This window comes from Lipotes vexillifer, unplaced genomic scaffold (assembly GCF_000442215.2).
Source record: "Lipotes vexillifer unplaced genomic scaffold, Lipotes_vexillifer_v1.1 scaffold624, whole genome shotgun sequence".
NCBI lineage: Eukaryota > Metazoa > Chordata > Mammalia > Artiodactyla > Lipotidae > Lipotes > Lipotes vexillifer.
The window spans coordinates 23,007-38,542 of NW_006771007.1; the positions used below are offsets into that span (position 1 = coordinate 23,007).

A 15,536-nucleotide genomic window follows, 5' to 3' on the forward strand; every position below is an offset into this window, starting at 1 on the left:
GCATGGAACTGGCCCCTCTCCAGGCAAGATGCCAACCCCAGCTCTTGGACAATCCTGACTTGTGTGGATTCAATGCCACATTCAGAGTCTTCCCCACCCTTCAGGATAGTCCCTCCCTCTCTAGAGAAGGGATACCTGAAGGCTTAAAAGAGCACGAGTTTGGAGATTGGGCTCAGACCTTCTGGATGTGAACAACAGCCCCGGGCCAGAGGTGGCATCATGTCTAAGTGGAGATGACTCATCTGTATCAGCTTTCTGCTGACCATTCTCCTGGAACTGGCCTGCCAGGGACCTTCTGGGGCCTCCTCATCAAGCACAAAGGTTAGATCTGGGATGAGGGAACAGAGCCCCAGGATTTGCAAGGAAATTAGCTCCTTGGGGGCAACAGCGGAAGGTTATTTGGTCTGCTTTCTCAGTCCTAGGAAACTAGGGCCAGAGGAAAGAGTTACTATTTTCTGAGCATATGTCAGGTGCTCCACCAGGGATTTTAGAGTTATTATTTCATTTAGTCCTTACAGCATCCCTGTAACCTAAGCTCTACTATTATAGCTAAGTAGATAGCTAAGCTATCTACTATTATAGAAGAGGAAACTGAGGCTCAGAGACTGACACAGTTAAGAGGTGGCAGAACCAGAATTTGATTCTAGGTCCAGCTGATCCAAAATGCCTTCATCTCCCTCTGCCCCACACTGAGAATGAGCTAGACGTGTGGGTAGATAAAGGGATCATGGCTTCAAGAAAGGTCAGGAAGAAGATCGATATGTTACTTACTGTGTGGCCTCAGGCTCTGGGCCCAGTTAACACATCTGTAAAATATGAACAATAATATGTAGCCCATAGAGCCGATGTGAGGATTAAATAAGATCATGGATGCCAAATGCTTATCATGCTTTCAGTGTCTGATTGTACTTATCAGGTTCAATTCTTTTTTTTTTTTCCCTCTTTTGGCCCCGCCGTGCGACATGCGAGATCTTAGTTCCCCAACCAGATCAAACCTGTGCCCTGGGCAGTGGAAGTGCAGAGTCTTAACCACTGGACATCCAGGGAAGTCCCCAGGTGCAACCCTTTACACTTGAGTTCCTAAAAAGGGAATAGATATAGTTATAGACACATATATCACAGTGTCTTGCACAGAGTAGAGCTCAATGAATGACAGCCACTCTGTTATATTCTAAAGCCTTGCTACTCAAAGTAAAATTCATAGACCAGCAGCATCAACATCACCTGGGAGTTTGTTACAAAGTCAGAATCTCAGTCCCCACCCCTGACTTGCTAAATCAGAATCTGCATTTTAACAAGATGTCCAGGAAATTCATGTGCACATTAAAGTTGGAGAAGCACTTGTCCAGAGGTCCCTTGATTTGTGATCCTCTGTGAGCCTTTGGGTCTGAGACTTGGTAAAGCTCACTGAAATATTAGGCAGATCCACAAAATGAATGACAGAGGCTGTTTTCCCTCTCTGGGCCTCAGTTTCTCCACTTGTACCTTGAGGCCTGTCCAGGAGTCCTGGGTACTAGTGCATGTAGGCCAAGGATAGAGTCTACCTAACCCACCTCCCTGTCTTCCCTCAGCTGTTGATGAAAATCTATTCCATGCATTCTACTGTGGTTTCCCGCTATGTCCACACCTTGGTCACCTCTGTCTTGTTCAGTCTGCATGCCAAGGCTCATGAAGTCATCTTTGACCTGAATCTGCCTCGCCTCACCTTTATCTCCAATTTCACCATGTAAGTCTGCTTCCAAACTCACTGTTTTATTCTTTCTTTTGTTCATTCTTTCAGCAGAGCATAGTGATAAAGAGCATGCACTCTTGAGTTTGAATCCTGGTTCTGCCAGCTATGGGACTCAGGACAAATCATGTCACTTATCAGAGTCTCATTTTACACATCTGTAAAATGGGGATAAAATTAGAACCCACCAGGCTTCCCTGGTGGTGTAGTGGTTAAGAATCTGCCTGCCAATGCAGGGGACACGGGTTCAAGCCCTGGTCCGGGAAGATCCCACATACCACGGAGCAGTTAAGTCCGTGCGCCACAACTGCTGAGCCTGCACTCTGAAGCCCACAAACCACAACTACTGAAACCCACATGCCACAACTACTGAAGCCTGCGCACCTGGAGCCCATGCTCTGCAACAAGGGAGACCACCGCAATGAGGAGCCCGTGCACTGCAACGAAGAGTAGCCCCGCTCGCCGCAACTAGAGAAAGCCCGCACCTAGCAATGAAGACCCAATGCAGCCAAAAATAAATAAATAAATAAAATAAAATAAAATAAATTAGAACCCACTTGAAAGGATTAAATGAGAACCCACTTGAAAGGATTAAATATGTGAAAATATATGCTAAAATTAGTGGTGGGCAGATAATATTTCCTTGATAATATTTGCTTGATTATTTTTTTAACAAACATTTCCTGATGCTGACTGTGTGACTTACACTGGGCTGGGTATTACGGAAAAAGGAAGATGAATTGCACATGGTCCTGCTCCCAAAGAGTTCACAGTCTAATGGGGGAAATAAAAATGAAAGCAGATAATTTTAATAAAGTATGCTGGGAAGAAAGAGAAGCATGAATGCGGGATGGTGGGAATGGCGAGGCCTACCAGGAGACAGTGGTCAGTTCCCCAGCCCCATGCAGAGAAAGCCTCACAAAGATGATACTTAAACTAAGGTTCAAAATATGAGCTGTTCATCGGGCAAGCAGGCTGAGGGCAGGGCTGGAAAATCCAGGCAAAATGAGCACAAGAATAAATGTTTCCTCATTAGGGGAACTGGAAGGACTTCAGTGTCACCAGAGTGTAGGGCACAAGCAGAGGTAGAGAGTGGTCAAAATTGAGACTGGAGAGGTAAGGAAAGACTAGGTGGTAGAAGGCTGTCAATGCCAGACCAAGCACCTGGCCCTTACTTGATGGTCTCCAAACCATCTTATGTGTTTGCATGCCCATCAGGAAAAAAACTGATCATGTACTTCCCAAATATATGTTATTTATTAATTTATAAAGTCTATAAATACACTACTGAGCAAATATATTAGGCACATTATGAAGCATATGCAAAAATATACGTAGACAATGTAAGAGAAAACCCTATAAGTAGAGTGTTAACATTGTTTTCCCACTCCCTCAGTGTGTGTTGGCGTGTACACACTCCAGCACCCCCCGGAGTGTGTGCACTCCACTTTAGAAATAACTGTGGCCCATAATGAGGAGACATGGCAAGGTTTTAAGCAAGGAGTGACAATAGTGAGATGGGGTGGGCTGGAAAGGCCAGCTGGGAAGCAGGGAGCTCAGTAAGGAGCCTGGGGCAATATCCGCATAAGGGCTGCTGAGGGCTGGAACAGTGTAGTGGGGGTGGGATTTGAGATACCATAAGGAGGGAGAAACAACCTGGTGCATACATGTGGGGAGTAAGTAAAGATAGAAGGTGCCCACCTGATTTCAGCTTGTCTGACCTGGTAGATGACAGTGCCTTCTTTGAGATGGTAAACGTGAGAGGAGGAGCAGATAAGGAGAAGCTTGGTGGGGCCTCATTGGCTCATATAATACCTTAGTGTGAATTAGAAAATGGCCCGATGGGAAGAGTGACTCAGATTTAGCAGATGAATGAGGCCAGCACGTGCAGAGTTTCGGCCTTTGCACAGACCCCCTCACCAGAGGTGGGCTTTGTGCTATAAACAATCTGTAAGCCTCTGTTAGCAGCAGCCCTAGAGCCTGAGCTTTGTCATCAGGAACCTCCTGGCCTGAGGTTGGAGGAGGTAGGCAGTGTGCCCCTGGCAAGGGAGTTCATGGGAGAGGTGGTGAGGTAGTCAAAGAAAGCTTCCTGGAAACAGGATTTCCATATGGGTAAGACTGGAAGGGATCAGGACCACTGTGTGTGGGTGACCCAGGAAGATCAAAGGCAAAAAAGACAGCATGGGTTTGGAGTATGGGGGCTCACCAGAGAGGTTGCTGGTCAAATGATACAAGAGCTAAGCAGCCAGACAGAATGTGGATTTTTGCTCTAATAGAAAAAACTCCAAAATAATTTTTTTAATTAAGCAAAGCAGGCTGGAGGAAATGTTTTGGGCAGATTCCATGGAAAGTATGCTTGCTGCAGGCAGCACACATACAGAGGCCTCAGTGTGCTGCTGCCAGACCAGCCCCACCCTACACCCCTACAACCCCCAGGAGACCTTGGGGCAATGCCAGCTCAGCCCACCCCCACATGAGCCCAGCCACAGCAATAGTCTGTTTCAGCTGCCTAGAAACACTTCCCACCTGAGTGGTCTTTTCTGCAGGTTGCATATCCTCCTCAAGTGTTCCTAGAAACTGCTGCTTTGGTCAAATAACTTCATTCTACCCCAACCACCCCCAGTACCTGTGCCTTCCATTTGTAAAAGAGAGACTGTTATTCCTGCTCCTGCTGCTTACAGAGTTGCAGTAATATTCTCTAGGACAAGGAACTATCTATCACTCCTCAAAGACCAGATCTGACCCATCCCCCCCTTCAAGATTTATCTTGGACTCCCAATCTCCATGTCTAGTCTTCACTGTCATATGAGCTCATTGAGTCTAGTGTTCAAAGCCCTTTATTCTCTAGGCTTACACAACCACTCCAAACTTCTCTCCATAACTCCTTTCCCTTCTCTGTTCCAGCCAAATCTAACTACTTGCTGTTCTCTGAAACATGGTCCCTGTGTTTTCCTGCTGTCTGTATGGAATGCCCATTCCACAAATAATTGTTGAGTGCGTACTATGTGCCAGGAAGCATTCCAGGTACTGGGGATACAGCAGCAATTAATACAGACAAAATCCCTGCCCTCAAGGAACTTACAGTCCAATGGAGAAGGCAGATAAGGGAAAAATAAACAAGGAAGTATATGTCAATTTATGGATAAGTGTTACAAAGAAATAGAAAGTAGAGCAAGAGAGATAAAGAGTGAGTGGGAAGGCGCTGTTTAGGAGCAATCAAGGATGTCTCTCTGAGGAAATGACATTTGAACAAAGACCTGAAAGAAGAGAGAGTATAAGATTTGCCAATATCTGGAGGAAGAGTGTTCCAAACAAAGGGAACAGAAATTGTAAAGGCTCTTAAACAGGAGTGTGCTGAAAAAAACTCAAGAAACAGCAAGGAGGCCTTGGTGGCTGGAGAATAATGAATAAGGTGAAGAGAAGGAGGAGATGGGGTTAAAGAGGTGACAGGGAGCCATATAGTATAGGAGCATGGAGGCCCTGGTGAGGACTTTGGCCTTTACTCTGATTTGAGACAAGAGCCACAGAGACTTTTGAACAAAGAAGGGACATGGTCTGACTTAGGATTTAACAGGATCTAGGATCTGTCTGACTGCTGTGAAGAGAACAGGTAATAAGGAGGCAAGGCTTTAAAGAGGGAGGCCATTTAGTAGGTTGTTGCATTTATCCAAGCAAGAAATGTTCGTAGTTTGGATTTGGGTAGTAATTGTGAGTGTGGGGAGAAGTAATAAGATTGTGGACATATCTAAAGATAGGGTCAAAATTCCCTGACGGATTAGAAGTGGTGTATGAGAGGAAGAAGGGAGGCAAGCATGACTCTAAGATTTCCAGCCGAACAACTATTTCCTGAGATAAGGAAAACCAAGGGAGGAGCAGATTTGGGAGGTGGAGGAGATACAAGGAACTCAGTTTGGGATATGTTAAGCTTTAGGTGCCTATTGGAAATGCTAGTGAAATGTCAAGTAAGCGATATATAGGTCTGGAGTTCAGGAGACAGTTCCACACTAGAGATACAGATTTGGGAGTCATCTGTGTGCAAATGATATTTAAACCCATGGGACTAGATGACCTCACCTAGAGAGTGACTGTAGAAAGAAGAGAGGAGAGGAAGGGGAGGTCTAGAGCAGAGTGTTCCAAAGATTTAGAATTAAGAAGAGAAGGAGCCAACAAAGGAGACTGAGGAGGCATGGCCAGTGATGATCATTTGTCCAAATCTTCCCTAATTTGAACTCCACCACCACCAAGGCCACCTCCTCTAGGACCTTTTCTGGAAGACTTGGGCAAAAGTGCTTCCTCCCTTCTTTGAACTCCTTTATACCTTATTACCTTCCTTAAAGCAATAGGAAAAACTGGGGTAAAACAAGTTTGAATTAGCATCTCATTGGTCTCTGAGCCTGCTAAGGTAAAGGCCCCTTCCCTAGTCAATCTCAGATGCCTTTGCAGCAATTTGCATTCCACTTTCACAATTTTTACTGCCTGTGCCACTCACCATATTAGTTACTAATATAGTTTCTGTAAATAGATACACTTAAGATTACCTAAGTTAGACTTATCCTAAGTAACAATATGTATGAGCTCATGTGTTCAATGTTCTTATATTTTTAATACACATTACAGTAAATATATAACAATTGTAATAAAAATGTTCAGTTGTGTCCCACCTAAAATTATTTTATGTGCCAAAACATGGAATTCATTCAACACTTTGGAAAACATAAAGTCCTAACACCAAGTCAACCATATACCAACTGTGTGGTCTCTATTTCCCCACCTGACAAATGGAGATAATGATAACTGCTTCACCTGGTTTTATCTCCCCGGATTCTTCTCTCTTCTCTTCTTCCTTCTCTCACTCTGGCTTCACAGTTCTATTTTGCTCTTTTTCTCTCCCCATCCCTCATCCTCCTCTTCCATCTTCTTTGTATGTCTCTTTCTGTCTATGTCACTGACCATCTCTTTTTTCCTTTCTCTGTTTCTGTCTGTCCTTCCTCTTTCCTGCTCCATCAGGACCATCAACAATAAAGTCTACATTGCAGAAGTCAAAGAGAAGCACCAGGCAAAGAAAATCTATGAGGAAGCCCATCAGCAAGGAAAAAATAGCTGCTCATGTAGGCATCAGGTAAGGCTGGTGGGTTCTAATTTTATCCCCATTTTACAGATGTGTAAAATGAGACTCTGATAACATGTCTGAAACATGACAAGTTCATCTTAGATGTGTGATCAGGGACTTACACATGTTCTCACTTGGCCTCAATCTCTACCTCTGTAATGTGGGGATAATGATCTCTACTTCATAGGATTACATGAAGATGAGGTGAGTTAATGAATAGCAAAACCTATAAGAGAGTAGGTGTTCAATAAATGGGAGTTTACTTCACTACTTCCACTTTCCTCCTGCCAGCAGGATGTGGCTTATTTAAGAACTGGCATCTTCCGGTAAGGTTATGTTCAAGTGAGATTTCTCTAAATCAAATCCTGTTTCCTAACTGAGTTCCATTCTGATGGCAGAAGTGTATTGTCTTCCTTCAATGTTTCCTCCCAGCCTCCAAAAGAGTTTCGTCAAGCACGGAAACTTTAGGTTTGGCTACTGCATACTGAGGAATTAATGGCGTATAAACAAGCTTAGTCTAAAGCATGGGGGAGGGGTGGGCGTGAGGGGTTATTTGAAGGAAAAGAGGCATTATGTGTAAATTGAAACCTCTTTTTATAAAATAAATCATTAGTCCCTTATTATTTTGTTGTAGATTCAGATTTTCACTAACATAGTTTCCTTATGGGTAAGCTGCCTGTGATAGAATTTCTTAGGCAGAATATTTGAGAGGATAAATGAGGGACAGAGATAGTTTAACAAGTGGGTGAGTGAATAACTAACTGTGATCGAGGGACTTAGCTGAAACAGAAGCTTGGCCAGGTCTGCTGGGGCCAGAGAGGGGGTAGCCAGAACTAGGTCATCTAACAGCTTCCCTCGTCCTCACAAGATCCCATCTCTTTCATCCTCCTCCCTCTCAAGATCAGGGACTGAGAATCAGAGAAGTTTCGCATCTTCACCAGCCTGGCAACAGCCACAAAGGTGACTTTTTTCTTGCCTACGAGGAGCTGCTGCAGCGGCACCAGGGCCAGTACCAGCTGGTGGTGAGCCTGAGACCCCAATTGGTGACAAGGCTGAGTGTAGAGGTCACAGTGTCAGAAAAGACAGGCATTGGCTATCTTCACGTACCACCACTGAGGACCAGCCGCCTGCACACCAACACCCACACAAATATGTGAGCAGCACTACAGGTCAACCATAAGACTGGCCTTCCCTAAATGGGAAGCTGCCCCTTTTCCCTCTGCTTCCCTCTAATACCACTTCTGCCCTAGGTTCCTTTCCCATTCAAACAAGGCGAAGAGGGCATGTTTGGAGTTGAAAATATTTCGGGTACAAACTTGATCTCATCCTTGCAAGCTGTGTGAAACCAGCAAGTCCCACATTTCCCGCAGTGATGATTTCCCTACTGAAATTGTAAAAGGGGAGAAGGGGTTGCTGGGTCAGCTCCATGAAATCATATGTTGACAATGCTAAGGGATTCAGAGCCCACACTTGCTTTCCTCTGGAATCACCACTGAGAATGGAAGGGCAATGGGAGGACAGTGTGAAGTACAGGCTGCCCCAGAGGACATCATCTCAGGCCCTGTATGCCAGAGAGATGTCCTGGCTGCCAGGCTTGCTTCAGACTTCATCTCAAGGTGTTTGTTTTTCCATCTCAAGGTGTTTGAAGGCCACACTGGCTACGGCCAGCAGAATCGCTATGTGAGCTGTCAGAATACAGATTCCTGGACCCCACCTTCCTGGAGTCTGCTTCAGTAGGCTGGGGAGGGGCCCCCCCCAGGAACCTATCTTTTTAACCCATTTGCAAGTGAACTTGATGTCCAGTCAGATTGGAGAACCACTGATCCGGCCTAGACACCTCCGCTGAGGGACAAGTGGACAGGCACAGAGAAATCACCCATGTCTTGTGGCCACTCTCGCTAAACTGTTTAGCTTCGGTTGTCCTACCTACTTGGATCCTGCTGACCCAGAGAGACAGTATGGAATACAGACAAGAGAGAGACAGACACAGACCTGGGTTCAAATCCCAGCTTTGACCTTCTCCAAAGGTGGGGCAGCAGGCAAATCACTCACTGGCTCTGCTTCACTTTTCCCGTCTGTACGATGGGGACGTGCAATCGATGGCCCAGGACCACTGTGAGAATTTGAGAAAATTCCTCTCTGCAAATCACTGGTACAGAGTAATGAAGACCTGATGATAACTGTAATCATTAGCATTATCGAGCACTTACTAAGATCCAAGTATGGTTCCAAATGCTTTACATAAATGATCTCATTGAATTCGCACAAACACTGTCTATGAAAGAGGAGCTATTATCCTTCCCGTGCTACAGATGAGGAGCCTGAGGCTTAGAGAGTGTGAATAACTTGTCCAGGGGCCCACAGGCAGCATCTGAGTCCTTGGAGCTTGCACGCTTGAACCCTAAGCTATAAATGGCAGCTCCCTCCCCCCTTCTCCTTAAAGGTTAAAACGGAGGGGAGAGCCAATCCTGTGGGGATAAAACAGAACAAAGACCTCTGAAAGGAAGGAAGCCAAGGGAATGTATGTAAGCAGACGCCTCAGAGAGTATGGGGGCTCAGTTTGCCCCTAAGCTTCCTGACAGCTGTAGCAGGAAAGGGGGGCGGGGAGCAGAATTCCCTAGTTTCCATTTTCTGGAAAAAAGGAGACACAGAGGCATGTCTAAATGAACATTTGTCTTGGGCTGAAATTCCAGAGGAGTTGATCTTGTGGCCAGCTCAGCAAACATCCGGGACCAGAAGTTCATCTGTGATTTCATGAGGCGCTAAAAGTCTTATTCACACACGTGATTCTGAGAGTCAAGAAGCCAGAGGGGGAAGAAAACACATGAAATTCTATCTAGAAGAGAACGTTGCTGGGCTGCAGTTTCCCACAGCAGTAAGGGGCATGGGAGGAGACCGAGGCCCTGACTGTATATCTGTCTCTCTCCACAACACACACGACACGGTCTCTCCAGGAGGAGATCCAGGCTCCTGGGGACATGACACTCCTCCAGAGACTGGGCTCCCTGGATGGATGGCAAATGAGCCAGGATGAAGTTCTGAGTGAGGGCCAGGCTGCCAGAGCCTGGGAGCTGAGTGGGGGCTGGGTCTGTCAGGCTGGGCCCATGGAAGAGGCAGAGTAGGGGGAGCTGGTTGTAGGATTGGGAGAGGAATGTAGCATTTGGGCAGGTGGAGGGGCGTTGCAGGCAAAAGGAACAGCAGGTGGTGCAGGGCTTGCTTCTCACCCTCCCCAGATATTGCCTCTTTTGATGTCCCTTTACCTGGCTTTCTGCCTGGTGAGCTCTCCATCCCACCTAACCCCTCCCCACCCATGCAGGTGAGGCTGACTCTCCCCCATCCACCAGGATTGAGAGGGGAGAGACCAGTGTCCGAATTACCTTCTGTGCGACACTGCAAGACCAGTCTGCCTTCTCCAGTTCAGGCATCAGGGCCGACTTCGTGGTCCAGTATGATGTAGTCATGGAGGACATCGTTGGAGACGTGCAGGTGAGAGGCCCAGGAGAATGGAAAGAGCGTGGGCTCTGGAGTCAGACAGACCTGGGAAACAAGGCGCTGGCCTCCACAAGGTGCACGTTTGTTTCTCCCTAGGGATCAGTGAGGACTAGTGAACACGGATAGGACGGTGTGTAGCGACACATGACTTCACACCTGGTGAGACACATGTGTCCCCCAAAGGGTTGGAGACCCGGAAATGTATAAACTGAATCAAGATCCAGGTGAATACATTCCTAACCGAAGCAAGTCATAGCCCACTCTTAACCAGACCTTTCGGAAAGGCAACCATTGGCCAGTGATTAGTCTCTCACTTTCTGCAGCTCTGATACTCTCATGTTCTCTTGGGCTTTCTGGATGTCTCTAAGTTTTAAAAATTCTTTTTGCCTCACTTGAGCCATTTGCCTAAACAGGGAGCCCTTAAATTCTGAGCTCACACACTCACGAAGAACATGCAGAGGTCCCACGCTCTACCAGAGGGGTAGAGGCTGATCCGGGACCCTTGGCTTCACAACAACAATTGCATGGCAGCCTGAGATGTCTGGTCCCAGCCTGCTTCTCCCACCACACCTCTCACTGCCTCCAGCACACAAACCATCCTCCAGCTGCCCCACACCACGCCACACCACACACCAATGTCCCAAAGCACCTGAACCTGCCAGTCATCTGTGCCTGAGTATGTGCTCATACTGTCTGCCACCCTGGGAATGTCTTCTCCCTCCTTTTTCCACTGGTGAGTGTCCTCCTCATCCCTGAAAACCTTGCTTCAGTGCCACCTCCATGATGACCCCACCCCACTTACAATTCCTCTCTCTGCTCTGGGCTAATATAGTGCTTTGGTTACACCTCTCCTCATGCACTTACTTATTCATTCATTCATTCATATGTGGACTCACCTCCATCAAGCTGGAAACTGCTCTAACCCAGTCCTGCCCTCAGTGACTCTGGGAAGTCAGGAATGAGTTGGACACAGCCCCTAATCTCCCTTTGGAAATGTCCCATCCTGAGGTAACCCGATACGTAGAGCCAGAGCAGTCATAAAAGGTTCTAAGGGCTGTGTATAAATATGTAATGGGTTACGTATGGATACCACTGAGGAGGGTTTCACGAGAGCCTTCCTGAACGAGTTGGCCTTTAAGTTAGCATAGGAAAACTGAATAGACTTTACCTGGGCCGATAGGATGAAGGGGAGGGCATGCAGAGAGAGGGGAATCACATATGCAGAGGCACAGAGGTATAACAGAGGCCTGTTATGTAAGGGGAATAGAAGGAATTCACCCTCTCAGAATAGGAGCTGAGGGTATCATGCCAGTAGGTGGCAGCAGGGCCTTAACCTGGTGTTCTGGTGTGTGTGTGTGCGCGCGCGCGTGCGCACGCGTGCACGTGTGAACTGAGGCATTTGTCTGCTTGTTCATTCTTTACCTCTCCCACCATTGCCTAGAGTAAAGATACAGATAGAACAGACGGAACTAGGCATTAAATAGTACGACTGATACTCCCATCCACTGTGTGCTATGATTCCTGCATCCCCCAACCAAGAACCCCTCAATTCACCTCTCATTTTACTTGAGTATGCCCGCCTTTCAAAGCCCAACACATTTACTCCATGGGCACCTAATCCGTTATGCCCACTGCTGGCTGATGTCAGGAACCCTGAAGTGAATCACACACAGATCAGTGAATAACACTGTCTCCAGGTGAAACAGAGAGACACGAGAATGACGCAAGATGAGAAGTGCTTTGTCAATGACAACATAAGTACGATGGAAGCCATCATGAGGGGTGAGGAGGTCAGGGAGCCTGACCTGGGTCTTAAAGAATTCAAAGAAGTGTGCCAAGTTGGGAAGGGGGGCTCTCAGAAGGCAAAGGCAGTCTAGTAAACTGAGGGCTGCATGATACAAAGAATAGAGGCTGGAAATATCCAGGGGTGTGTAGGGAACTACAAGTGGATTGGAGTTCCTGGAGTGTTGATTTGAGGCCCAAGAAATGCTAAGAGGTGAGACTGAAGGCCTTGAGTGCTGCAGGGGCTTGATAAGGAACATAAAATTTATGTTGAACATGCCCAGGGAGCCCTGAGAGGGAATGACGCTATGAGGTTTGTGTTTAGAAAGACCAGACCGTGCAGCTGCTGCAACGATGCATGGATGGGAGGGGCCCCAGGAGAAGCAGGGAAACCAGAGGGAAAGGAGCCCTAAATTTTGGCTTCATTAGTTTGGGATGGCGAGGAGGGCTGGGCCTGAGACATATCCAGCAGATCAAACCAGCATGAATTTGTGGCTGGTTGGATGTGAGGAGTGAGGGACACAGGAGGATTCAGGGGTGACACTCAGGTTTGTATCTGGAGTGACCATGTGGATGATGGTGCCTCTAAATGACAAAGACACGCAAGGCTGAGATGGGAGGAAGGTAATGAATTTGTTGTTTGGGCAGCATACATTGGAGGCTTCAGCCATCCAAGGGAACAGGTCCAATGGTGAGTGTGTATGAAGCTGTGGAGGGGGAAGAGTGAAGAGCATTGGACTGGGGAAAGAGGTGTGGGGTCAGCAGTGGAGATTCAGGGGTTGAATCCAAGAGAGCTAGGGAGGTGACCCAGGCCAAATGTATAGAGCCAGAAGAGCAGACCCAGGATGGCAGTTGCTAAGGTAGAGCTTCCCAGTCTAGGAGCTATTGATCTCCACAGCCCTTGGGGTATCTGGCCCCACGAGCTGCCATCAGCCTATTCAGGGCTGTAAATCCCCACCACTTCCCTCCATTGTGCTACACAAACGTAATCATTTTCTTTGCATGCCGTGACAGACAAATATTAGGCAACACTGTTTAAGGGACGGGGGGAAATGGAGCTGAAGAAAGAGACTGAATCTGATGGACCTGAGAGCTGGTAGGAGAATAAGGAGTGTTCATCCTCTCTGGATCCCAGGGGAAAAGATTCTTCTGAGGAGCAGAAGTGATGATTGTCAATTGTGAAATATATCAGGGAGGTGCAGTCTGATGAGAACTGAAATACACCCACTGAGTTTTCCAACCAACTGGTCGTTGCTACCTTTGGTGAGAGATGGATCAGCGGTGTGGGTGGGAGCCAGGCTGCAGTGGGCAGAGGAGTAAACCGGAGGTGAGAAGACCATTGCAGCTGTCGAGTTCATTACCTTGGCATGCTACCGGGAAGAAAGGAGCTGATTTGAAGTTTGGGTGGGATCGGGATGATTGGAGGTTGTCTTAGTGGATGGAAAAGACACCAACATTTTTAAACTCTAAAGAAGACCCAGTCGGGTGCATGGGCTGGGTTGGAGAGTAGGAGTCTGGCTGGTGGAGGAGGTACTGGAGGCTGGGCATGCATGGGGTCAAGGAAGGATTGTTTTGTCTTTCAGTAGAGGGAGGAGGCATATAGGTGTGTGGACCCTGCGCAAGGGTGGGGTGGGCAGTCCAAGGGACATGGCCTGGTGCCCTTAATTTTTTCATGAAGAGGGAGGGGAGGCATTTCCTGAGAATGGGGTGGCATGACAGCTGAAGGGAGTGTGAGAGGTTGGTGACTTGGGTCATGCCTCTGGTTTATATAATAGGATGTGAGGTGTGGGGCCACTGGTGAGCCTGGGACCATGGAGAGGTAGGAATGTGATTTTTCCAGAAGCTCTCACCTACCCAGGTAAGGGAAGAACACAGAAGGACAGCTGGACTCTGCCTGTGGCTTGGGCAGTTGCAGGATGGTTGACCCAGGGCTTGGGGAACTGCTGTAGAGTGCCAGGAAAAAGTGCAGACAAAGCCTACGCTTGTGCTTGTGAATTAATTCAAAGGCTGGGGTGGAGGGGAAGAGCAAGATGTCCTCCCATCTCCTTCCTGCTCTCCACCACCCGCCTCCCGCCCTCCAAGATGGGAGGAGATAGTGTGTCCAGCTTTGTGACCAGAGAATGCCTGAAGGGCTGAGAGGAGAATAAGCTGGTTATCCCAGGACAGAGCTTGCTTCAGGCTCCTGGGCAGCACAGACCCTCAGCAAGCCTATACTTCCTTAGGCTGAGCTGCCACTGGTCCTGGGGGCCCTTCCAGCTTCCCCCTCCCCTTCCCTCAACTGTCCCAGGCCCCAGGCTCTGCAGAAGGAGAGATGGAGTGGGGGAAGGGGGTCAGCAGCCAATCATATCCCCGATAGCCCAAGGCATCTGCACCTGGTCCAACCAATCCCCTCTGAACAAATAGCTCACTCAGCCTCTGCTCCCTCCTCCCCTCCCTGCTCTGCCCAGCAACAGCAGAAAGGAGGTTTAAGGAGGAGAGGGAGGCCCTGCAAACTCCCAGCCCCTGGCAGCAATGGAGCCGGGCCTCAGGCTCACTCTATAGAGGGAGGTTAAAACAACACTCTCAGTTCCTGGAGCCCAGGCAAAACGTCCCTAGGGGCCCTCAAGACTATGCAAGTCCAGCTCTCACAGACAGGAACTCACATATTACAGAGATCCTGATCCCTGGAGCCTTGGGCCACAGCCAGTCTCATTTTCTCCACAGCTCAGGGGCAGGCCCTGGGCTGGCAGCCTGACCAGCAGAGATACACTTCTGGTGGAGGAGATGGACATTGAGCAAACAATCCCACAAATGCCTATTTAATAGCAACAGTGATAAGGCCTAGGAAGCAAAAGAGCAGGGTTTTATGCAGCAAAATAAGAGGGGACTTGATTTAGACTGGCTTTCACAGATTTTGTTGATTCCACTTCTTTTTCTCCAGATTTGCGATGGCTATTTTGTTCATTACTTTGCACCCAGAAGCCGTCCACCTGTTAAGAAAAACGTGGTGTTTGTTATTGACGCGAGCGGCTCCATGTTTGGTACCAAAATGAAGCAGGTAACAAGGACCCTGGGGATCATTCATTGCTCTTGATTTAGAAAGCTCAGAAAGCAGAGAGTGCTGGTACAGTGGTTTCCTGAGACAAGACACCCTGCCATCCCATCACCTTTGGACCTTATGGGCCTAGGCCTACCTTAGAGTCTTGGTACCTTACATATCAGGAGCCACGTAGACATGGAGCCACAGAATCATAGGAACACTGAAACATAGGACTATGGGGCCTGAACCCATCAAGAGCCACAACCACAAACCTCCAGGTCACATAAAGGCCCAGAGTCATAGAGACTTTGGGCTAGAGTACTCTGGCATCATAAAGCATGAGTCAAAAACATTAAAACTGTAGTCATTTCAGATTCAGAACTGTCAAGGGGCCACAGCTTTGT

At 47.7% G+C, this 15,536-nt stretch overlaps 1 protein-coding gene across 1 annotated transcript in view; it reads left to right on the forward strand.

The window, feature by feature from the left end:
* The first annotated feature begins 219 nt into the window (after window positions 1-219).
* ITIH6 (inter-alpha-trypsin inhibitor heavy chain family member 6) overlaps window positions 220-15,536 on the forward strand; it is a 41,651-nt gene continuing 26,334 nt past the window's right edge. The window contains 8 exon segments of the mRNA XM_007446472.1: window positions 220-321; window positions 1,572-1,726; window positions 6,737-6,827; window positions 6,829-6,848; window positions 7,745-7,806; window positions 7,809-7,977; window positions 10,145-10,325; window positions 15,034-15,150. Of these exon segments, the coding sequence (XP_007446534.1) occupies window positions 220-321; window positions 1,572-1,726; window positions 6,737-6,827; window positions 6,829-6,848; window positions 7,745-7,806; window positions 7,809-7,977; window positions 10,145-10,325; window positions 15,034-15,150 (897 nt within the window).